Raw genomic sequence first — 24,687 nt, 5'->3', positions numbered from 1 at the left:
ATTATTATTGCTCTTGAATGCTATAGTGGAACGTTACAGTAGTTATAAGTGAACAGTATTTAATATCCAAGTTAATTTACCATTTCTATCATCGCTGGGATGCTCTCATGAAATGAATAGCTTACATGTAGTTTAATACTATATTACCATTAATAGTGTTTTTTCTGATCGATATTCAAAATCAGCACTAGAAAATAGCGTAGAATTCGTAAATCTAAGTTTTAAAGGAACCATTTAAAAGAGAGTTCTCGCGTTCAGATTAAAACCATCATGATGAAATTGTAATTGGCATTTCAACCTGACATACTGTGGCACTATAGTTTGAAATTGCATCGATGTAAAATCTGCACCTTGATATATGCAAAATAATGTAAGTTGAGAGACGATCCTCTACTTGTAATGATTGGTTTTGTGAAAGAGTGAACAGTTAAATTGACTACCGAAGTTAATTTACGGGTTATAATGATAGGCTGCTGGAATACCTGATAGTATATTATTCTAATCAAATTACTGTAACTAGGGGGTTTTTTATCATAGTGAAATAACTATAAATTTTTCATAAGAAATCAATAGCCTCAGGAAACACCAGTCGCATTGCGAGTTATCGCATTTTTACGTCATTTACTCGTGTCAGAATGTAACAGATGATACGAATAAATTTGAGTTTAATTCATTATAGATAATATTTTCGCACTGAGGTAAACGTAAGAGTATATCGTAATTTATGAAAGATGAATACAGTACGTAAATAGTTGCAGAAAATTAATATGGATTTCATTATGGCAATTACATTAATCATACTGTATTCATAAGCCGGATAGCTTATTAATAGATAATGCAGTATCAGTCTTGCATTGAAAAGAGAACGAAATACATTAAGAAATGAACACTAAGCAGTAAAGTGGATGTTTTATTCAAACCTTTCACTTCAACAATTTTCAATAGCATGACAGTTTCAATAAATTAGATACAATATATAAAATTTGTCTAAACAAACTGCTTCTTTAAAATTTTGTTTTAAGTAATTAGCAAAGCAAACAACATACCGATAGTCTATCCATAAATGCGATAGCAATACTTGCATGAATTGATCTGTCCAAAAATATCTGTAGTATTGGGACTAGTAGCTAATAATAATCTCTGTATCTGTAAACCGAAGCAGGTAACACTTCTTGGTAAATCTGATTAACATTGTTGTACTAACTGTAGATCTGCATTTCAGTGCGTAAATACTCCACTGAAGGCAAATTTAAAGTAATAGTAGCAAAATTCGAATGCTAACTACTGTATGCTTAGGTCTACTTCTTAGTATTAAATATCCAGTTTAGTATCAGTAGGTAATACATAGTCCATGCGATACTGCTTGACAGTAAATACATGTCCTGTATCGAGCTAAATTATTGCAGCAGCAGGTTAAAGCAGATTGCTATCGTTATTTTCTAGGCAAGATTTGTCTAAAATTATTAATGTTATCATTTAAAGTACTATATGTACAGGATATCACCACAGCAGGTTACCCTGAGTGCATTTCTAAAATATTAAGCTTTAAACCTACTGCTACATTCTACCATCATCTTATTACAACAGATTTTAGCATATATATGTCTATCACTATTCAAGTCATGATTACTATTTAAAAAAAAAGGTTTTCATGTTTAACCGTCTAGAAGCGAGCGGATTGTAAATTTAGTCGGTTTTGATGCGCTGACTAGTCATTCGGTAAATGATGCTATCACGACCAGGATCCATGTCCCACATAACAGCAGCAGTTACGTAAAGACCGATAGCGAGGATTATCATCAACCACAAGATAATATTGAAAATAACTGGATAATCCGATGTATAAACTGGTGAAATGTTCAATCTTTTCAAAAAGTTCTTTTCCTATTTAATATACGAAATAAATAGAAGTTGACCATCAAAGACCAGCCTAATATTGTAATAAGGTTACTAGAGCATTAATAACTTACGGTAAGGGGACTATTTGTTGTTGCAGCGGCCATCAATGATCTACCAACACGTGCATCAGAAGATTGCCCGTGACAATCAATCTGTAATTCATTGATATTAGTAGTCAAATCTTAACTCTAAACTTGGAAATACTTGTTCGTGCATACCTTAGCTTTAGAACCAAATAAATTCAATAAACCGTTCAATGAATGGCAAATACCATTGACCATATTAGTACCCTTAAATAATAAGAATTAAGTATTAGCGAAATAAAGTGAAAAGGCTTCAGGTCGATAAACAAACAGACAGCAATCTAAAAATTTCATACAAGATTCTTTTTTAGGTGGATGAAAGGAAGGCGATGGCGAAAGTCTTGCTCATGCTAAAAATGGACAAAGGTTTAGATATGACTTGTGGTTGGCGCCGCAAGATGTATTGATGCAAAATTTAAAATTGAAAAACATACTTGTACATGAAGATGAGGCTTGACATGCTCATACATTTTTTTGGCTTGTTCGGGTCGTTCGAAAACCAATCGTCTATGATGTTTAGAATAAAATTTTGATCAGGCTAACAGCACGCTACTGAAGTTATGTTAGTAGTTTGTGGAAATACAAGTCTTACCCGCTGCTTCCGCGACTTAGAAGCTCTATTAGAGCCTCACCATCATACATTTCATTAAAAGATTTATAAATCTGTTTGCATATGACATAGCAAAGTTAGATAGGCCTCTGATATGATATGGTTCATATTCAATTTACCTTAGGTACAACATGATGTAAAACTCGAATGGCAGCATGAACTTGATTGGAATCTTTACCATGTTCCATATCTAAAGCCTATCCATACGCATTAGCAATTTAGAACAATAAAATAAAATAAATATGTAAATACAGTTAAATGTTAATATCTTCGTCCAACAGTTATTTTTACCTTGATTGAACTAATTGAATAGGTATATACATCAGGAGCATCATCATGGATCAAATCTTTGTTTGCCTTAATCTACATCAAGAATATCTTGTTTACTACGATAAAGTGTGTTAATATGGTCAAATATTGATGCAATTTTGTAGTACACTTACAATCTCAAGAGACTTTAACATGGTGAATATTTCGGCAAAGAAAATGTAATCAGACTATAAAAATACAGCAATATTATCAACTCTTTAGTATTTACAATTACTGATTAAAAATTTTGCAGTCAAATTCTCAAACATACTTTAAAAATCTACCGTAAGTAGACTTTAACAGTACACAGGCGTCTTACCCTTTTATTCATGTCGAAAGGAATTTTTTTATCATCAGGTAATGTAACGATCATCAATTTTTTCTCCACATTGAAGTGTACATCTGTAATAAGATACATTTTGATTACTAAAGGATGTAGTACTAATTCATATAAAAACTCTCGCATACCTTTGCCAAAGTTGAATTTTTCAAACTCCTTAAGGGTCTACAATTATCATGATAAATCTAAGTTAGTAGCTGCTATGAATACAGTGCCAATGCACACAATTTTAATAACTCACAGCCTCTTTCGATGCCGAAAGGGAATCAAAGAGATGATCATCTGATGGTGAAGCAACATGGAATTTTTCGTCCTAAAATTTGATGATAAATATCATAATTAGCATGATACTGTAAGTTTGTTAAAAGATATAAAGAAAAGCAATAATAATAATCGCACCAAGCCATCGAGGAACATCGAAAAACTTTTCCCTTGATTTCCGAAACCAGCTTGAGCGACCTGCAATTTCAACATACATTTTACGATTGTTTTAGTATTCTAATCACTGTAGTTTGCATAGAATTGACTTTAAGTACTTTCAAGAAGTAACGGTAACTTTCTACTGGTTACTATATCACACCTCGTAGCTTGCTGATATGGATACAGTTAAGGGTTTTTTCTCGAAAACGTTGGAAACGTAAGTAGCAACGTTTTCCTTATTGGGGCCATGTACCATGTCCAAAAAGGCGTTTCCAGTAACGGTCTTCGCCGACTATAACAATATAAATTTCAAAATGTTAGCATACGCGTAAAGTAATTGCTAAGCAGGACCAATATGATGAATTTTTTAATTGGAACAGGTAGCAAATTTACCTCATCAACTCGGTAAGACGTGTAGGAATGATCGATTCCAAATTTATTATCTAAAGTTATGATGGCAATAATCGAATTAACATGGTCTGATATAATATAGCGTAAATTACAGATGATACTTTGTAACATTTTTTACCAATTGGGACATCCGTAACCGCAATTAAAACGTTTGCGGATGGTCTTTTAAAGATATTGCCAACTCGTAATCCTTTCCAATGGACTCCCTAAGTTTCAAATAGAATTATGTCATAATATTGTGAAATCGATTCTTTTCCGTGATCTTAGTCAACAAGGTAGACTACAAAATTCTATCATTATGATATCGATTTCTTCAAGCTAAAGAATTAGCTAATAAACAAGTAGAATAGCTATCAATTTGCTCGAGCTAAATTTCGATTATAAATTACTTACGTTCAGTAAGTCATAAAGCGTACAGTATATGCCTAAAACACCGTCTTACCTGGGTTGGCGTTAAACCCAAAGCTAAAGTGATCACGGGCGAAATATCATGAGCGGGAATTGATTGTATTTCTTTAACCATGCTCACGCTATCGGGTTTATGGACAATTGTAAGCTTGGAAGGTTCCTCATTCTATTGAATAGGAGATTTGAATAAATGATGGTTAGTAGAGATTATTGTTGCATACATGCTGCAATAGTTTTAACCGTATGTATATCTACATTAACAGTACTACATAACTAAACTTTCAATAGCCGATATACAAAAGTTAAGTATTTGTAGTAGCCCAACTACGGGTACAATGCAAAAATAGAATATTAAGACGCCAAAATTAGAATATAAATTGCACTCTGTATCAGTGTATTCAATGAAATTGCTAATGTCTACTTTATAATAGAACATTAATCCGCTGATAACCATTTCGTAAACAGCTATACCGTAGTCCTCTATTGATAAGGACATATAACGAATAGTATCGACAGCGAAATTACTACTAGGATTGGAGTGACAATCATCTACACTTCTTTAGCAAGACTAAATACTAGTAGAACTTCTTACCCTATCCATACTACAGTGATCTAGTTGACCATATCCTATACAAGAGTATTCCTATCTATTACTAAGCATCTTCATTATAGATTGTATTATATACAGTAATAATATACATACTATCCATCGTACAGTATATTATTCTATAGCCGATTTGGTTCGATATCCCCAAAATGAAGACTTTGAAGCAGCCATAAGGCGTATCATAGTCAGCGTTAACTCGGCATATGTCACCACCAGGACTTGAAAGCTCAAGCTAGTATACTGTATTATTGCTGTCAATGCATAGTATGTACAAGCATATTGCATACACGTATGTATAAATACCTTTTTCGGTGTTTCTACGACTAGGACATTCTGAAGGTCTAAAGCTACACATGGACCTATCAAAAGAAATATCATCCAATTTAATCCAACTGATGTTGGATGTTTTTCACTTGTATGTCGCAAGTCAGGCAGGAATCCAAACAAGACAAAGATTACAATTGATCGCTTAATACATTAGTATAATAATTTGATTGAAGCGGTTAGTAAATGATTCATTTAGTAATAGATCGTTAAACTATTGGAAGAAAGGTTAGCGAAGTAACATATAATACTGTGCTAATAAGGCAGATGATGCAGCTGTAGGCCAGTACTATGGGAATCGATTCAATTTATCATCTACCAAACTATACTGTACTATCCCAGTAGTGCGTTACTATGGCTATTCTACATTTGGTGGTCAAGAAAGTAAACTCTGTCCGTACCGTCCTATTCAGTATACCATTCATCGGTACACAAAGCTACTGGCAGTATGGAATATCCCAATTTAGCAGTGATGCTGTATAGTACAACCATTTTCAAAATGGTTGGCGTACGCTTGGACTTTTGTAAAATTGTTCTACCCCTTGAATCCTTCATATCGTGAAAATCTTGGAATTATTATTAATATTGGACCCAGATACGATGGAATAAGACAGTATTGGATTCAAAAGAAAAAGAAAATTATTGCGTAGTCAATTCAGAATATGGATGAGATGAAAACAGTAGGAATAAAATCCATTGCAAGTGCGGTTCAATCCGTTGCGAGAACTCATCGAGTACTCTACTGTATTCACTGTCATTCTACTGTATAGAATCAATGGCTGTATTGCAAATCATTCAATATTGCAGCAATTTTCTCAAGATCATTATCGTATCGCGTTCAAGTTGAATAAAAGTACAGTGTTATGCAAACAATTGATTAAAATATGGATCCAATGGATGCATTACTATGATCACGATCAAGTTGTAGAATACGCGTACAATAGCGTAGTCATGTACCGTGCCACTACTCGTATCGCTTGGCCATTTGCTATCATCAAGTGATACTCTTTCAAATGTAGCAATCATTGATATACAATCGATTTGAAAAGGTAGAAGGATAACAGACTGTAAGAATATTGTACACCTTCTACTTTAATTGACGTCAAGAGTTGGATTTGCATAGCAAAAATGCCCCGACTACACTATTGATTGACCACTAGATTTTCAAGACGATCATGAAGGTAAGAAATGCCAATCGTCAATCCGACTATGTTACCATCTGTTGGGGTACTGATAATAATGACATAGTAATGCCATACATCGATCAAGAGAAGTTGATGTAAATAGTTTAAGCAGTAGACTAACGTCTAACAAGATACAGTATGTCAAAAAGGGAAGTGTGTTGTCTCTTTCCTTGCATGGTTGAGTAGGTGTAGAAATGGAGTTTGTGCCTGATGGCCGATATCTACCCATATAAACTACTATCCTGATTGACAAATCCATCACAGAGAAGATACATTCTCTTTGTAGAAAAAATGATCCATTTCTCATCCATTACAAGAAGAATTACTCTAGCCGACTGTACCTGAAATGGCCTGAATAATCACAGCAATCAACAGCAGTTTACGCCAATTTTGACACGCCATATTGGTCTCCAGATCAGCCAAAAAGTTGCTAATCCACGTCCAGTAAAGAATGATGGAGAATCTCGTCGACCCAGTATAATAATACGGTACCGTATAAAGTGGATTGGACTTCATGGTTGTACTGTACACTGTACACTGTACTTCAACACTAGGCGTTGTCCAGTACTGGATGGGGCGTTTGCGACGACAGTACTCAGTACTGTCGTCGCCAGTCAAGCTTGTACTGTACATTGTACAACTGTACTGTACAGTAGAGTAATGACGCAACTGCAGCTACAGTACTGTACTGTACAGGTACGGAGTCAGGTCAAGGCAGTACTGTACCGTACCGTACCGTGCCGTGTCGCACCGTACTGTACTGTGGCAATCACGAGAATTGCTCGTGGGACATGATGTCCAGACCAGCACAGTATCCAGTTACAGTACATTTACTGTACAACAGCGATGATTTCCTGCTGTATTGTAGACTGTACAGTGTACACTCCAGCAGTGACATTATTTTTGCCTTGTTGGCGTTTTCTCTCTACTCCGTACTGGCATCGACTCCTTACATACTGTACTGTACTTCCCAGCAAGTATTTAGTACAGTACAGTACTGTAGCAATCACCAGAATTGGCAGTCGTGGGACATGATATCCAGACTAGCACAGTATCCAGTTACAGTACATTTGCGTTGCATCAGCGATGATTTCCTGTTGTACTGTATTGTACAGTGTACAGTGTACAGTACACTGTACAGGCCAGCAGTGACATTATTTTTGCCTTGTTGGCGTTTTCTCTCTACTCAGTACTGGCATCGACTACTTCCATACTACCCAGCAAGTAGACCTGAATACAGTACAGTACTGTAGCAATCATCAGAATTGGCAGTCGTGGATATCCAGACTAGCACAGTATCTAGTTCAGTACTGTAGCAATCAATCACCAGAATTGGCAGTCGGACATGATGTCCAGTAGGGTTATATATATAACTTATAACTTATCACGTACGTCACGTGGCCAGGGTACCACGTGATGAACATTTTCATGCACAAGGTTATTATTGTGCCTAATTACGCCTGCGCATTAAAAAACTCCCCCATGAACTAGAATACGTGTGCGGTACTGAAATAATGTCCAGACTAGCACAAAATCCACTTACAGTACACAGTACTGTACAGCACGTTTACTGTGCACCAGCAATGATTTCCTTTTGTACTGTACACTGTACACTCCAGCAATGACATTATTTTTGCCTTGTTGGCGTTTTCTCTCTACTCAGTGCTGCCATCAACTACTTACCTTACATACTTCCCAGCAATTATTTAGTAGTCCACGGTACTATATACCAAACCGGATAATTTACCGCATTCAATTCATTTTACGCTCGTAATATCAAATCGACATTGATATTGTTTTCATCCTATACTGTACTACTACATTACACAGCTACTGCCATAAATTGTCCTAGACTTGTTGTATAAACCTATAGACGACGGTACCGAAAAAATGGCAATTTTTCTAGAAGTTAGCAACTCTAGCAGCGACTCAACTACAATTAAAATGATGTAAAAATCACATGAATGATCTTCAAATGCATGCCATGCCACTCAATCGTTCCAGTAATATTTCAACTGATGAACGCAAGCCATCTATTTCGAGCAAAACCAATGTCACTTGGACTGTACAGTGCAACAATAATCTCCAGGGACTTCTATAATAATCTACATGTGTCCTGGACGGACTGTCCATGAATGGACAGACCGAGTAAAAATAATGTCACCAATAGCTTGTACTGGACTCAACCCATGCAGGACTCTGCTGTACTAAAAATAAGAATATTATTCTACTCTGCAATATACAGTACTGTCGATAGAGATCCCATGGCAGATTCACACAATTGGAGTACCGTAAACTTTTACAAACCATGAACAGTTGTAACTGTAATAAGACCTTCATCTTCAGCAAAAATGATGTCACTAACGAAAAAAGTGTCATGCTGTACACTCGGTATACGGTACAGTCTGTACTGTACTGTATGGAGTATGAAAGCCATGATACAAGGATAAGACCATGACAATAGATATGCAAGCTGTGGCGTAAATAAAATGTGCAACGATTTGCAAAATTTGGCATCCTCCATCTCTAGGCTCAAAAGTAGCTTACACAATACTGTACTATGAAATGATTTTGCATATGCCAATGACTATCTACATTCGTATAGTATACAGTACGGACGCATTTGGACTGCAAAATTCGTCTGGACCTGATGCATACCTTGAATCTCATCTTCAAGCTAGCTAACTCATTCAGATACAAAAGGTGAACTGGTATTCCACCTACCCATTACTCAACCATGCCATCGCCACTATAAACATAAACTGACGAGCAAACGCATGATTTGTTATGTCCACTTCGCTATAGTGTTTGTAATAATTCAAAAAGGATGACTGTTTGTATTCTATTTATTGATTGATGAGGCTCAGTTAATAATGTTAAGATGACAATGCCAACTTAAAACGCAATACATACATTACATAGATGTGCAACATTCTTAACATTGACCAAGCAAAATTATGTCATTTGATTATAAATGGTATGACAAATTACGTTAACTCTCGTTACTATACCCATCTCTTTATCATTGTAACCAAAGGAAATGATAGAAAATAATTGTAATCCTTTAAACAAACGCATTAGAATGAAGTATAATTTACTTTTAGTAAATAGATGTAAATAGCAAAGTATATTAATTAATTAATAGCATGACTTGATCAAGGTAATCTTCATCAAAAGACATATACTGTAAACGAATAGTATTTTACGTAGCAGCAACAAAAACCAAGTCTTTCATTTGCCGATCGTATCCTTTTAGCACCAGCAAAGACGTAGAGTCAATACAAGACACCAATCTTAAAGTGTGATGCGAACTAAATAGACTTATAGTATCCTTAGGCAATCAAAAAATAACTCCAACGTCTTGTTAGTATTACACCATAATCGCTATTACTTGGCCAAGAGTAAGTAAAGTTCATTTAGGAACTGTGACAGGACAAAATGCTGCAACTATTGACACCTCAAAGTTTGGTAGTTATAGATTCTCAGATCGAATAATTTTTTTAAACGATCTCACTATACTGTTGCCAATATATGGTACGGTATGAGAACAACATTCAGAAAGTAAATGAATAATTTATAATTCCTCAAGATTATCTGAGCAATTAATTTTAACTGATAACGTGCCAGGTTCTTTTTCTGGCTGTTCATTTTTCTTGGGCTTCTTATTCGAAAACAAGGGTAAATCATCACAAACTTTATTACGATTCAATTCTACTGCTATCTCGGCTTTTCCCATAAAAGAATCCATAACAGTACCTTTACTCCATATCTAGAAGATATAAATAGCCATTGTATCTTAGATTATTATCAGAGAGTAACAATTTATTTTAAGCAACAAGCTGATTTTATCGATCTACATCTATACCCGCGTCTTTGGTAAGGTGCAAATCATTTACTACAAACTGATATAAACCATACCTCGATTACAGCTTTGGCAGAATTAGGATTACGCAAATAAAAAATGGCCGAAGCATCAAATTTTGGATTCAAAGTTTCTTTGATAACTGGAGTTCTGACTGACTCTTTGCCACATTTAATAATGCAATACGGACTAGCACCTATAAAATACAATTATACCATGTAAAATAAAGAGTGGGAGATGATCGACTTGCTCATTAAGCAATTATCTTTAGGAGAAAGACTAACCAACGCCGCTACGATTTTTTTTACTCAAATCCTTTGCTGCAATAGCATCAATTTGAACGATTGCTACCGGTGATTTGCTGAAACAACCACAAAAACCGCCGCCAGTAGGAGAACTCTTTACTAGCTCTCTACGTAAAGCAAAAATTCCAAATTATGGTCACCAAAGTAATACGTAAATTCACTAAAATTTAGAAAGATCTAATCATCTAAAATGTTTAACTAACTTTGCGCCAGCACTATTTTCCGTATACATCCGCAACAAAAATTCACCATCTTCTCCTGGCTGAAAGGTGCTGGGAATAATAACGTATCTACCTGCTTCCAGTTCAAATCGTCCAGTAACTTCTCTCGAATTGCTGTAAGTTACATCAGCAGCTTTGGGATTTACTGTATGTAGTCGATAATTTCGATTTACTGCAACCTATAGTAGGAAATTCATTATCATAAGTCTGACTTAGCAACATAACTGTATATTATTGCATTATTCGTAAGATGAGGCCTAAGTAGTTTAGTCCATACCTTCATAATATAATAGCCTATACTTAGATTTTCGCCATGACCTGAGCGTTTCTCTAATCGTTTATCTTTCTGCATCAATGCTATCACAGTTGTGCCGTATTCTCCGTCAGTAACATCGAAAGCGTACTGTGGGCAATATAATATAGCTGTTATTAACCTTTTTCAGTGATTTCTACTATCAACATAGAAATGGCATCATAGAAATTTAGTGTCCTATCTTACCTGTGGATTTTGTAAAAACGTTGCCCGATTATTAATACAACCACCCGCTCTATTGGCAGACGTGGACCAACATCCGTGGAAAGTGGATTCTTTCCAAATTTTATGAATAGTCATAAAAGAAGTGTTGATAACGCGACAAATTGTTACATGGGTGTAGTATTTCGTAAAATCTTCAAAGGACATCCTGGAAAGGAGAATACAAATTTTAATTAAATCTTTTTACATACTATGGTACACAATTTTACTTTGTCAACTTTCAACAAGTAATTTACGGATAAAATCAGACTTTTTTTCTTAAATCAAGATAAGGCTACATTTATGAATAATCACGAAAGCATCCGTGCAGTTACATAGCCAAATCAGAGATATTTATGCTTACCAAAATTCTCCATCCTCCTCAAATGTTAATCCAACCTTTTCTCGTTCAGATTTCTTGACCCTGTTCCACTCTTCAGAACTAATACATTATGATTAATTAATTATTACTTATTGCATGTAGAGTTTTAAATGTGATGGAAAAGCAAATGATAGAATTTCATTATAACTTGTAGCAGAATATTATCACTTTATGCAGACATACCCATCGCTCCAGGCACCTTTCCATTCACCTTTGCCCCATGGATTTCTCATGCGAACCATAGGAACCTTTTCAGATCGAAAAAAGGATCGCAAGCCTTCTCCTAATTTAAACTAAGAATAAAAATAAAATATAAAATGTCATATTATATTAATCCATTAAAGAACTTCAAAAATATTTATCTGTTTTAAAAATTTAAGATCATATCACGTACGTCGGATGTATTAAAGATAAAATCATTAAGGCATGAGATAGTAATAAATTCAAATGATAGAGCAGATTGTTATAGCAGAAGTTCAAATTTTGACTTTAAACCTACATTTGTGACTTTTGTCACACCATAAGCATGTAACAGTATCAAACCCATGTCAGTCCTTTCTTCTCTTTTCGTTTGATCAGCCGTCTTAGCATTTATTAAGATATGAAATATGATAATTTAGAGTCTTAAATTAAAAATCAAGCTATTTATCTAGGAGGATTATGTAACACTGTCTATAACGTGTCCTACAAAGATTACCGATTATATTTTTAAGCTGCAGCTTACGCCATTTCGGTGTGTAAAAACTTACCCTAATAGAGCAACATATAAGCGCATGACGATCCATAGATTTATCCATTAATTTAAACAATTGATCGCGGTTATTATCATCCGAGTAATCTTCCCCATCCATTTTTATTGTCTCCGCAATACCACCAGTAAAGTCAACGAGAGCATCGGCAGTGTTACCGGCTTCTAATGATTCATAGGAGCCTGCGAGCCTAAGATAGATGCACGTAATAAGATTATAACAAAGAATACAAGCAATTAAGTATCCAATTTTATACTGAAGCTGGGTCTATAGAACCAGTTTTTAAAGGGAGATCACATTATATAATTAGTAATTGGTTTTTGAATATACATAACAGTAATTAACGTTGATGACTAATTTCCATAAGTTACGTAAGCTATGTAACAGGGAACATACTTTGCATAAGCTTTCTCTAGCAATGCGCTCCAAAATTCATTTTTCTGCTTGGAATGCACGTAAATAAGTTTTCCATCTACCATTGGTAAACGGTCATCTATAACAACGTCTACCCATTCACCGAAACGCCAGAAACGAAAATGGACGATCCCACTGTGTTCTCCATCGCTGGTGTCGTAATCTTGTTCACCTACGTTAGGAATCACCTAGTGAATTAATAGACAAAATAAAATAATTATTTATATTCATCAATTATACAGTATTATACAAGTACTGTATGTACGGTGAATAGGAACTATTACTAATGGAAAGATTTAGGTATACTATAAATCCAACATATCGAATTACTTTATTCACGAGTGATTTCTCTTGCGAGAGCGAAGCACATGCTGCCACAAACCAGCAATTACCCAGATGGCCTTGGGTTACATCGCTAGGGCTGGTACCATCGACAAAAAATTTTGGATTATCGGTAATCTCCTATCATTCATGACATGAAATATAACATATTAAGCGAAATAATTATTTAATGCATACATTATTATTATACTATCAGTAAGTAATACAGGATGGTGTCAAATAAGGCATAGAAAATGACGGTAAAATAGCAGCATTTCTGTTGAAAGGTTTACTCTTTTTTCATAAAATTGTCTTATTAATATTTTTTTTTCCTGTCATGGTCTGCTAAAAGCGATTAAAATTAGAGTGTAGCCATGTACACCTTCATTTACCGGTATGCTGGAGTCATATTGTAGAAAATTGACGATAGCACTAAGAAGAATCAATCTACAGTGTTCAAGGAGTAAGAAGCTATAAGATATAGCATTGACGTTGCAAAGTGTCAAATTACTTGAGATTTGATTCGAAGATTATGTTAACCTTATTTAGTCTATAGAGGTTAAGAGCAGTATTAATAAGATTGATAGTGAAATAAAAATTCCTATTCAGGATTAGTTACTTTTGTCTACCTATGCCTAAGGCATACAGACCGCTATTTAATCTATTAAAAAAGCTCAATATTTATTTGGAAGTCAAGCTGAAATTCAATATCAGACCCTTTTTCAGCCACAATCGTTCATGATAAGACAGTAGAGTATAGGTGATACAAGTTGGTTATCCTAGTTTCTTCTTGAATACTCAAACAGTCATACTGCATCATCATACACCAATCTAACATTTCTATTATTAACATTCATGATTTACTTTGATACATTAACATTGTAAAAAAAGTACAGTAGATAGATGAAGTTGACTGTGACTGTAAATCGGATAGAAAATTAGACTCCGTTGTGTCGTCTCTGAGTATGCATGGTATCCGGATTAAATAATATATTAAATAAACAATAAAAGCCGTTTTAGCGTTTGGTTACTATTTTGTCATTTCATTACCTAACTGATAATCATAAAATACGTGATAGGGTACCTACATTACCACTAACTGGTCATTATCGGTCATCGATCACTTTTCTTTTTGATAATAATTAATATTATTCCCAGTTGTTATTATGTACGCGTATGATCATTACAAAGTGAAATTGTTGATAAGTAGAGTAGGAAATTGCAAGTCTAGTCTTGAATACGTGCTAGTAAAAAGGATCCAATCGCTTTACTACTGTACAATTACGTAGATTGTGATCAAGATGAATCATCATCTCCGTACAAAAAGTGATGAGAAATGAAATATGCTACCGAGTAAACAGGAAGTTGAAAACTAGATACAACTTTTGATCAATTGATGATTTTTTGTATCTTGAAACTATTGGTACAAGTACCTATTATCGCCAATTGTATAATGCCATCAAAAATACAAGCATCTATTAAAGTAAAGGTATTCACAAGTAAAAAAGAAAAGTTTTTCTACACCCATTGACGATGCCTACGATGTATTGTAATTTGACTTGGTGATCGATGAATACGTTCTCTAAAAAAAGAGTATCATTTTATCCATTTACGCGTCTATGGAGTAGGACGACAATTAATTTATTATTAAATTACATTAACTGCTTGTTCAGGTATTAATAGGTAAAAGTTTTTTCTACATCAATTGACGATGCCTACGATGTATTGTAAGTTGACTTGATGATCGATGAATACGTTGTCTAAAAGAGTATCATCATTTTTATCCATTTATATTGGGCAGGGCGACAATTCATTAATTATTAAATTACATTAACTCCTTGTTCTATCTATATTTTATGACACGTCGATTATGCCGTCGATAAAGGGAACTTTCTATCCTAGCAAAAAGTAATGCGTATACGTATAACAACAAAGCGTGTCAAGTTGTTTGATGCCAATTTAAGGATAGTGCAAATACAGTCGAAGGAAATAACAACAACCACTCCTTAAAATATGTTGCAATGAACAGATTGCAATATCTATTTCGAGCTGTCTTACTTATCAACCTAGAAATAGTTACAATATCAAAGAATGAATACAGATAAAAGTAACGACTCCAGTCAGTGGATGATGGATGATGATGGGTGGATTTATTTGCTTGCATGTTGATCCTTACCGTAGGTCGTTTCCATTCCAATGGTCCTGATACTTGTTTATCTTTGGACACGAATAAACTACTTCGATCAGCAGGAAATTCAGCATCAGCAAAAGGTTTACCACTTTCTTTGGCTTTTTTCTTTAATTCGGTATAATTTTGCCCTAAATATGCAGTATAACCTGCTTTGAACATGATTCAATCAGTCTGTGACTAAGCTAAACCACCAACATTCACTAAAATATCAAGATCGTCGACGACACCAATGACAGTTCTTGAATCGTTTTCTACGCTGGGTCTTTGTCGTTGATCCAATAATAATAGCAGTATCAAGATGGATATTAATGAATTGAATAGATTACTATTTTAATGATTGATTCGTTGATACACTAGGCTACTTTATCCAATCAAAAAGGCAACAAGAAATGGATTATCTTTCGTCCAAGTTCATAGGAGTAGATTTAAAAGTGGAGTTGATCCAGCTGTCCTCCAGCCATTCGACACTTGCAATTAATTAATTAATTAATTAATTAATCCTTGAGTCACTCACTCTGACTCACTCACACTCTCGATGACGCTACACGCCCGACGTAGGGTGGGGTGGGGTAGAGGGTCACTCAAATCTGCGACTCACTCACTCTTGGCACGTTCCCACTCTCCACTGACGCTACATCGCTGACGTGGGGCTTACTCAAACACGGAGAAAGCTGATTGGTGGGTGGGTCACTAGGTCATTCTGTATGTGGATCGCGTCACTATGTCAAACCATCGATCAAAAGTGAGTCAGTGTCCATTTCTCGCACCTAGGCCATACTGTGTCTAGTACTGACAGAATGCTTTCAAGTATCACCACTACAGCAACGGGTGACTACGCCAATAGTGACGTAGTGTACTGTATGGTACGCCGTGATTGGGGCCCTTGTCGAGACAGCTCAGCCGACAAGTCAATTCACCCGTTGCATGGACGACTGCAGTCTTACAGTACTGTATACTGTACACTACAGTACTCTGTACTGTCCAACGATGCAAGCCAGCTTGCTTGGAGGACATTTTCCAAGCGATCAATTTCGCTATCCACTAGTGCAAGAGCAAATAACGTAGAACACGTCTTTCTCTCTCTTCGTTGTGCTATTCAAAGAAAGATATCATTATTATACTCCAATAGACACTACTGTATGCAGTACTGTACACCACGTATTACGGCAGTAGTAACTGATCTACAGTACAGTACTGTACTGTACTGTAAGTACGGTACTGTGTCCCTCTCTCCTGGAATACAGCACAGTAGTCGCCGGCGTAACTATGGTAACAAATTCCAATTAGTCAAACCGATTGCAAACCCTTCGCCTCTTTATACAGTAGAGATTATAGCGATGGACAATTAGACATGGTAGAATTGCTAGTCCATCTTGTGTAGAACATAGCATACTAGTGTACTGTATACTATGGCAGTATAGCAATAAACTGATACAGTATACTATTCCGGAGATAAGTCATATTATAATACAGAAAAATAAATTTCTTCTTGATTGATGCTTGCGTTATCATCGCCTAGACTTATCATGGAAATTAGTGGGTTATAAACTTGACACATTGCAGCATTTTACAAACTCTGATATGCGGTATGTACCAAGAGCTATCATCAAAGGATAGCTTGATTAATTATGACTATTCCGCCATTAAAATAACAAACCATCTATCGGGCTATGACAGCAGTAGGTAACGTAGTCAACACAAAGCTGTAACGTAGCCATCAACAATCAAAATATCATCCAGTATTGCTTTTTGAATGGGAAATGATATTAAACATCTTGATTACATGATATATCGCCAATCCATACAAATACTGTCGAATACTTAGATTATAAACATTGTAGGGTGCATCTCGCTCGATTGTAATATTGACATATTGTAACATACGAGCGTAGAGTAAATTATAAATAAAATAAATTTTATATACTACATCATAAACGCAAATCAGCTCTAAATTGATTCAACATTTTTTACATCTTGACGTTCGATACTCAATTTATTGTACCTAATTATTTTATTAACAAAAGTGAATCTTTACTCATTTATAGACGAGTCTTAAATTAACAGTGCCAAAGTCTCAATTATTGCAAGAGAAAAGCATAAAACCCTACCTTATTACTATATTCTTGGCCATTGAATTTTTTTGTAACTTAAGTAAGTGGTACAAGTCGAGATATCGCTCTTGATAGTATGCAAATCGTGTCATAAAATTTAAAATTGGATGACTCTATAATATTCTCATCGCAATGACGATAAAGTCGCTACCTGTTTTTCATAACTTAAATTCAGCCCATTCGCATTGGATTTTTAGGATAATTACACAACTACTGTGAACAGAATATGGCAGCTAAAAAACCTATTGCTATGTTATTGGAAGCTATTGATAACCATAATATCGAACAAATGGAATCAGCAATACGAGACTATGGTGTTAGCATCAGGCAGCCGATTGGGGCGGAGAAATTAACCATTATCCAACGAGTCGTCATTCGTGGAGCACTTGAGGTAAAATTAACTAATTAATTAGAGGTGCCAGTCATCATGTAGTTTTGCAACATCATGATACAGTTATGACAATTTTAATATTACCATCTTGGAAGGATGGAACGGATTTTTTAAATAGTTGAAAATAAATTTTTACTAAATGTTGAATTATTCACTACGTCTCACAGTGTCTGCACTGGTTGTTATGGCATGGAGCTGATGCAAATGATAAAACACCACAAGGATGGACAGCTGCACACTTAGCTGCAATTAAAGGGAGAAGCACATGCTTGGAGGTATTAGATTGCAATATATAAAGACATAAACCACTATGAATTATTTTATCAATTAACTGAGTAGATATGAAATACTATAGTGATGTCCTTACTTGTTCTTATTACCAGGCCTTATGTAACAATGGAGCTAGTATTAATAATAAGGATTTAAAAGGTAAATTATTTGCAATATTGAAGTTTTTATATTAATAATGTTAGAGAGCTGTTGTCATTGATGCCCTTTGCAATGATATCCTCAGTCTACCTTTTGTTGTCTTTAAAATTCAATAGGTAACACTCCAGCGCATCTAGCCTCCATTCATGGTAATGCTCATACCTTGCAAACTATACTGCGATACGGTGGGGTTAGTCCTTTTTAGAAATGATGAGATTTCAAAAAATTCAAATCATTCTTGCTAAGCGAGTCTAAAGAATAAATAGTAACTCTCTTGATATCATCATAGGATACACATGCGCGAGATAATGAGAGTTGGAAACCTGCTCACTGTGCAGCATTCTTCGGAAGGCTTGGTTGCTTGCAGGTAAATTTTAAAAATGACTATGTACCATAATTTGTTGGTAGCAAAATATTAAAATAATGTTAAACTTTCACAATAGTCCTTAACGGCTAGGATATCAAAATTATAATTTACTCTGTAGGTACTTCGTAAATGGGGTGCTAATTTTAATGAAATTGATGATCAAGGAAATACTGCAGGTTCTAAACTTACAAATATACGTATTATAAGCAAGCGTCATCCTCAATACAATTTCGTTATGGTGATTGTGTGATAAAATTTTCAGAGATGAACATAACAGTGCCATATACGCTAACTACTCATAAAATCTTTTTCGGTCAACGATGTATCTTTTACAACTTTATTTCATTTTGTTAAAAAATCTAGCTCATCTTGCAGCAAAAGAGGGCCACTTGGAATGCTTAAAATTTATTATATGTAAAAGTGCAAGCATTGACTTCATTGTTAATAGCAGAAACAATCAAGTAAAGATGAAATTAACTTAATATAATTTAGCCTCTAAACGCAGTAATTCTACAAACAATTCATACCCGCGATAATTGACTTCCATTGCTAATAAGGAAAAGAAAATTTCTTTTCAAGCTCAACAGATATTGTATACCGTATTCAAATTTGTTCATATTTCTTACATGCAATGTAGGGTGATGCTCCTAAAGACATTGCTTTGCGCTTTTATAAAGATCGCTGTGTAGAGTATTTGAATGCTGTAGGTAAGAGTAATATTCCTAATTGTAAATGTAATTTTAAATTTTTGTTTGTAAATAACTTTCAATTGAAGTAGTACGCAATTTAAGCTCCTATCCTCATTTTAAAATATATTTATAACTTGATGTGGATTAATAAGAACACGATATTGAAAACCCCAAGCTCTACGATGACAGTAAGTATATTGTACATCGTAGTCAGAAATGATGAATTCATTTTGAATTTTGAATATATAATTGTATTCTATAATAGGCATTGCTTTTCCTGCTCATGCCGCAGCCTTTTACGGTAATTTGGAAAAGTTACAAACTTTAATCGAAGAAGGAGTTGTATCTGTTGATGAACAAGATAATCATGGTTCAACCTTAGCTCATAAAGGTAAAATTATCGTCTAACGATTATTACTGTATCAAAATATCAACTTTATAAATGACATAAAATTCTTGCATTATCTGACTACAGCCGCCGGTAATGGCCACATAAATATTTTAAGATGGCTCATGGAACAAGGATGTGATGTCACAATTAGAAATGAAGCAGGTGAAACTCCAAAAGACGTTGCAAAACGTTATGCACAAATGGGAGCAGTGGAGCTATTAGGCGGAGAAGTCGGTAAGCTAGAAGTGTTTAAAAGACATTAGTCTTAGTTTATACATTTTAAAACCTTTTACCACGTCGTTATGAGCTTAGAGATATAGTATTGCCACTTTTTAACACAAAGCTTAATCGAATACCATTATCTTTAATTTTCATCATGATTCATAAGCTGATGAAATTATTGAAGATGAGAATCTAGATGATGCTATGGAATTGAATGATGATGAAAAGATTGAAGCCCAAGGTATGGATAGCATTCATAGATTACATCGTAGCAAGGGTTTTCCTGGTCCTTAACTGTAATTTACACAATGTGACATCAGAGATTTACAAAGTTGTATTAACGTAAAATGTTAACGAATGGAAATGTATTGTCTATATCCTAAGGGCGAGCTAGTCATCGCATAGAAGAATTAAAAAGGTTACTCAAGATAGCTAAAGCAAATTATCATCAGCTAGGTGGACTGTTGGATGAAGATATTGAAACTATGGATAAACAAGCCGAATACGAAAGGTTGTATTGAAAAGAGAAAAATCAATCAATTGCAACCTATCCATAATATCTATGGGTAAAACTGGGTTCTAATGAGATTTTCATATGCAATATGTCAATATAGGACAATAACGGAGTTAGAAGCTCAGTTAAATTATGAACGTAGTAAAAGGGAAAAACTTGAAGCAAAGATTGATCAACTGAACACTAAAATACATTTACTCAACAAGCAAATTGACGATGTAACCAATAAATACTCCGAATTGCTGAAGGTAAATAGTGAAAAATTGAGTTGCAAGTTAGGTTGATGATGCAGTTGAAGATTGTAATAGTTTGATACGTAAGTTAATGTTTAACTTTATTTGATTATTCATTAACATTATTTAGGGTGAAAGAAATACTCCTAAGAATAACTCTACAAATACCACCGTGGCAAAGTCGTCGTTAAAGAAAAACTATAGGAGAAGTTCACGAGATGGTGGAATATTATTAGAAAGAACGCCATCAAAATCCAAGGCAATTGATATTTTTTAAAGATAATCATTCCAAATCATGAAATACTATTCAAACAGTAAAACAATTGCTCAGGACTACGGATACTAACGAAACGACAAAAAACAGAGCTCACCGCACTTTTAATTGCAAGCGATGCAATAACCTGTTAATACGATTACATTGAAAATGACTGTATAATACTCATTAATAAATATACTAACTCTCGATAGACGTGATAGGGCTTCAGGGCTATTCGGCAATAATTTGTACAGAGATTTGTGACAAAAATGAATAAAAAATAACTATTTAAAGCTACTGTCGAAGTGTACATCAGCGATGTAGCTACTATCTTTTATCATAATTGTGCACTATTATGCGAGTGCACTCTTGTTTTAGAAATTGGCATCAAGACTGGTACAGCATAGATACATCAGTTAATAATAAAAATTATTAAATACAAGGACATGGCACTTTTGCATATTGTTACTTAACGTGTGCCACACATCGTCATCATGTAGATAACATTACTAGATCATTACTGACTAGTAAGTGTAATCCATTATGATATTAGAAACAAAAAATCGTTAACGATATAGGTATCAATTCTATTTCGGCCGTCAGAATATTACATTGTTTATAAACCAGATTGCATAGAATTTCTTGCTATTCAAATGCTGTGATATAGTAGTTGGGCAAGGTTAACATGGATTATCCCTAATGATGCAACGAAGATGTTTCGCTAAATCCACCTTTGGCCAAGAGTTGTCCAAAACCACCGCGATTTGCATCAAAATCTTGCCGACATTCATCACGAACCTAAATATAAAATTAAAAAATTTTTGATCATAAGTACCGTAAATAAGTATCTTTAATATTGAAAAGTTTATAATATCGAATTCTTCTAAGCTTCTTCAGTACTGTATTGAAAGTTAATTAGCTAAAATATATATATCAAATACTACTATTATTACTGAATCCATCACTTCCCGAGCTTTCTCGTACATAACATTATGCCTATAGAGGCAACTAAGGAAATGATATCAAATGTGTTCATAGTTACCTGTCCACCACTTCTTCCACGTCCATACTGTCGACCTTCTATAAATCCTGCGTCCCAATCGGTTCTAATAATCCTATCATCAATTTTAGTACCATTTATGTATCTCATACACATCTCAGCTTCTTCTCTGGTGTCATATGTAAGCTTAAGGTTAAGAAAATATTATGATTTCATACAGAAGTTCTGACAACGTTTTAAAATGTAACATAATATGTAGGATCTATTCAAGATGATCAGATATAGTTGTACAGATGTAGATATACTGCATTTTGTTCGTAATCAAGTTAAAGGATATTCAACAAAACAAAAACCACATGGCGTCTTTTTGAAGCGATCAAGTCCCATTACAATTCTCTTCACATCACCAACTTTAGAAAACACTTCATATAATTGAGATTCAGTAGTGTAGAAGGATAAATTGCCAACGTACATTGTACATGTCAATTTTAATTTGGATTCTTGTTCAGTTACGGTGCCCTAAAATAAGAAATTTCTTTTATAGCTCGTATACTACCATTTACGTATCATTGCAAAATTTTATATCACGATAGCTGTAGAATATACCAAGTACAATTTATCAATCTGTTGATCACATCGATGCACGTAGTATATTACTGGTAAATTAATTAGACTGTAATCACAAAACGTTTCAACACGCTTTCGGTAGCTTCTAGTAGCGTGGTACAAGTCTAAGGTAGAGTACGTACTCTACGTAAAGCCAAGATAGCATGCAATAGGTACGGGCAAAGTTACGGATTTGCAATCTTTAGTAGACAATTACTATTATAAAGTAGTAAGGTACTGTACGCTTAAATTATTAGTAAGATAATATAGACAATATTAGCATCGATGCGATTATAATACTGTTAAGCTTTCGCTATGTAAGATTGGTGGCCATAGTACAATGATGAACTCTGCGACGGCTTACTGATCAACGCAGTATGCTTCACAGCGATTTTTAAATTAGTACAAGGAAGGATTAAATAAATCTATCCTAGCAATACCTTGGCCAATTCTCAACAGATTTCTAATGTATTTTAATCATTACTAACCTTAAACTGTTGATCTCTGTAAGCGCTCAAGCTAACACTATCAACGGCAGCTTCAATAGAACTCGCCATCTTGATGTCCTTGGAAAGCTCTCAGCTAGGCAATGTGTGATGGCAACTACGGCTCTAGAGAACTGTACTGTATATTACAGTACTACGCACTGTAAACTGTACAGTATTGTACTGTAAATTGTACTGTAGTGCTAACGGTAGCCATGGGATACTATAGTGTATGGTACAATAGCAGTATGATTAGGCTTCCGTATGATACAGCGATGTGCAGTCTTGGATCACACCAGAGGTCTACAAATCGTTGGTGCATGCGTACTGCTGTTACCGTACAGCACCTAGTTTACATACAAAAACACAAGCGGATCGAAATAGGCCAATTTTCATCGGTTTGGGCAGCATTTGTTTTCTACTTGTATTGATAGAGCCAAAGGCGAATTGAACGATAGGAAATTGAATTTATAAAAGTAACTGCTCCAAAATCATGTTCAAGATATTCGCTATAACATCTAGTATCATCCCACATTGATATCAATGCTTAACTTGGCTGATAAAAAGTGTTGTTTGAACTATAAATGTTGTTTCAGGATAGGAATCATCCGATGATTTAATTTTCATTCATTTGGCTATGACAAAAGATTTAATATCACTCAAGTAGTCTATGTAAGATATCGTACAAATCATAGGGTACAAAACTATAACAAGCGGATAGAAATTGGCTAATGGCCGAACTATTGTTAGGAAAGCAGCATTTATTTTATGCCATCATTTGTAATGCCAGAAGGCGAATCAAATGATGCAAGTTGGAATTGGGATAATAGCTGCTGTACTGTAAAGTCATAGTCATGATATCGACTTATACACATATATATATGTACATAAGTCAATACAGATATATATATTGACCTATAATACTTAGCATAACTCTACTGTATATTAATGTCAATAGTTAATTTGACTGCAAAAGTGTTATTCGAGCTACAGCTATTTTTTTTAGTATATTAAGACCTATCCTATCTATTTCATTCATCGCGCAATATGACCAAAAATGCCGATTTTAATAACAGTTGGGCAGATATTAAGAATGAAAGTCATCACAACAGAACTCCCTATAAATGTACTATACAGGATTTCTAAAGGCAGATACTCAATAGAAACACTAGAAATATTAATAGATTTTCTAGTAATCCCTGAATACAGAGTATCACTGGCGTCGACACTGTTCCTCGAACTAAATTTCAGACGTATAATACGAAATCCGGAAAATTTCTTCATTATTTACTATTAATAGCCATTCCATTATATTACAACAAGCTTCTCCTGGTTGTGCTGTTACTGACTTTATAAGTGTACTAGTATTAGATGGCTCAGGCACTGCATTTTGGTTGATTTGCAAGTTGTAGAACGTATATGATGTGTGTGCTTGCTGT

At 34.6% G+C, this 24,687-nt stretch overlaps 4 protein-coding genes across 4 annotated transcripts; 1 reads left to right on the top strand and 3 right to left on the bottom strand.

The window, feature by feature from the left end:
• Window positions 1-1,686: 1,686 nt before the first annotated feature.
• TRIADDRAFT_51292 (uncharacterized protein) lies at window positions 1,687-6,997 on the bottom strand (the record flags this gene model as incomplete). The annotated part of the gene is made up of 18 exons (XM_002107569.1): window positions 1,687-1,884; window positions 1,971-2,051; window positions 2,118-2,189; window positions 2,417-2,489; window positions 2,575-2,645; window positions 2,712-2,789; window positions 2,884-2,955; window positions 3,036-3,089; window positions 3,221-3,303; window positions 3,370-3,406; window positions 3,483-3,554; window positions 3,641-3,700; window positions 3,822-3,953; window positions 4,055-4,140; window positions 4,191-4,278; window positions 4,515-4,646; window positions 5,391-5,446; window positions 6,937-6,997. 18 exons carry the CDS (start codon window positions 6,995-6,997, stop codon window positions 1,687-1,689), a joined length of 1,506 nt encoding a protein of 501 aa, XP_002107605.1.
• A 2,455-nt stretch (window positions 6,998-9,452) lies between these two features.
• On the bottom strand, window positions 9,453-15,713 carry TRIADDRAFT_36865 (expressed hypothetical protein; the record flags this gene model as incomplete). The annotated part of the gene is made up of 13 exons (XM_002107568.1): window positions 9,453-10,364; window positions 10,514-10,653; window positions 10,742-10,869; window positions 10,966-11,162; window positions 11,261-11,386; window positions 11,483-11,666; window positions 11,862-11,939; window positions 12,063-12,172; window positions 12,379-12,462; window positions 12,629-12,818; window positions 13,025-13,230; window positions 13,373-13,504; window positions 15,540-15,713. 13 exons carry the CDS (start codon window positions 15,711-15,713, stop codon window positions 10,170-10,172), a joined length of 1,944 nt encoding a protein of 647 aa, XP_002107604.1. The 3' UTR covers window positions 9,453-10,169.
• Window positions 15,714-17,891: 2,178 nt separating this feature from the next.
• On the top strand, window positions 17,892-21,178 carry TRIADDRAFT_51290 (uncharacterized protein; the record flags this gene model as incomplete). Its single annotated transcript, XM_002108388.1, has 14 exons — window positions 17,892-18,056; window positions 18,224-18,331; window positions 18,440-18,485; window positions 18,602-18,675; window positions 18,775-18,852; window positions 18,971-19,028; window positions 19,216-19,313; window positions 19,490-19,559; window positions 19,807-19,932; window positions 20,017-20,166; window positions 20,321-20,395; window positions 20,539-20,665; window positions 20,769-20,916; window positions 21,032-21,178. The coding sequence occupies 14 exons, from the start codon at window positions 17,892-17,894 to the stop codon at window positions 21,176-21,178; spliced, it is 1,470 nt and encodes a 489-aa protein (XP_002108424.1).
• Window positions 21,179-21,853: 675 nt separating this feature from the next.
• TRIADDRAFT_19119 (uncharacterized protein) lies at window positions 21,854-23,320 on the bottom strand (the record flags this gene model as incomplete). The annotated part of the gene is made up of 4 exons (XM_002107567.1): window positions 21,854-21,955; window positions 22,200-22,343; window positions 22,500-22,676; window positions 23,252-23,320. 4 exons carry the CDS (start codon window positions 23,318-23,320, stop codon window positions 21,854-21,856), a joined length of 492 nt encoding a protein of 163 aa, XP_002107603.1.
• Window positions 23,321-24,687: the final 1,367 nt, after the last annotated feature.

The sequence above is a fragment of the Trichoplax adhaerens genome, genomic scaffold (assembly GCF_000150275.1).
Source record: "Trichoplax adhaerens TRIADscaffold_1 genomic scaffold, whole genome shotgun sequence".
Taxonomy (NCBI): Eukaryota; Metazoa; Placozoa; class Uniplacotomia; order Trichoplacea; family Trichoplacidae; genus Trichoplax; species Trichoplax adhaerens.
Note: the sequence above shows the minus strand (reverse complement) of the source record. Positions and strands in the feature narration are given on the sequence as shown.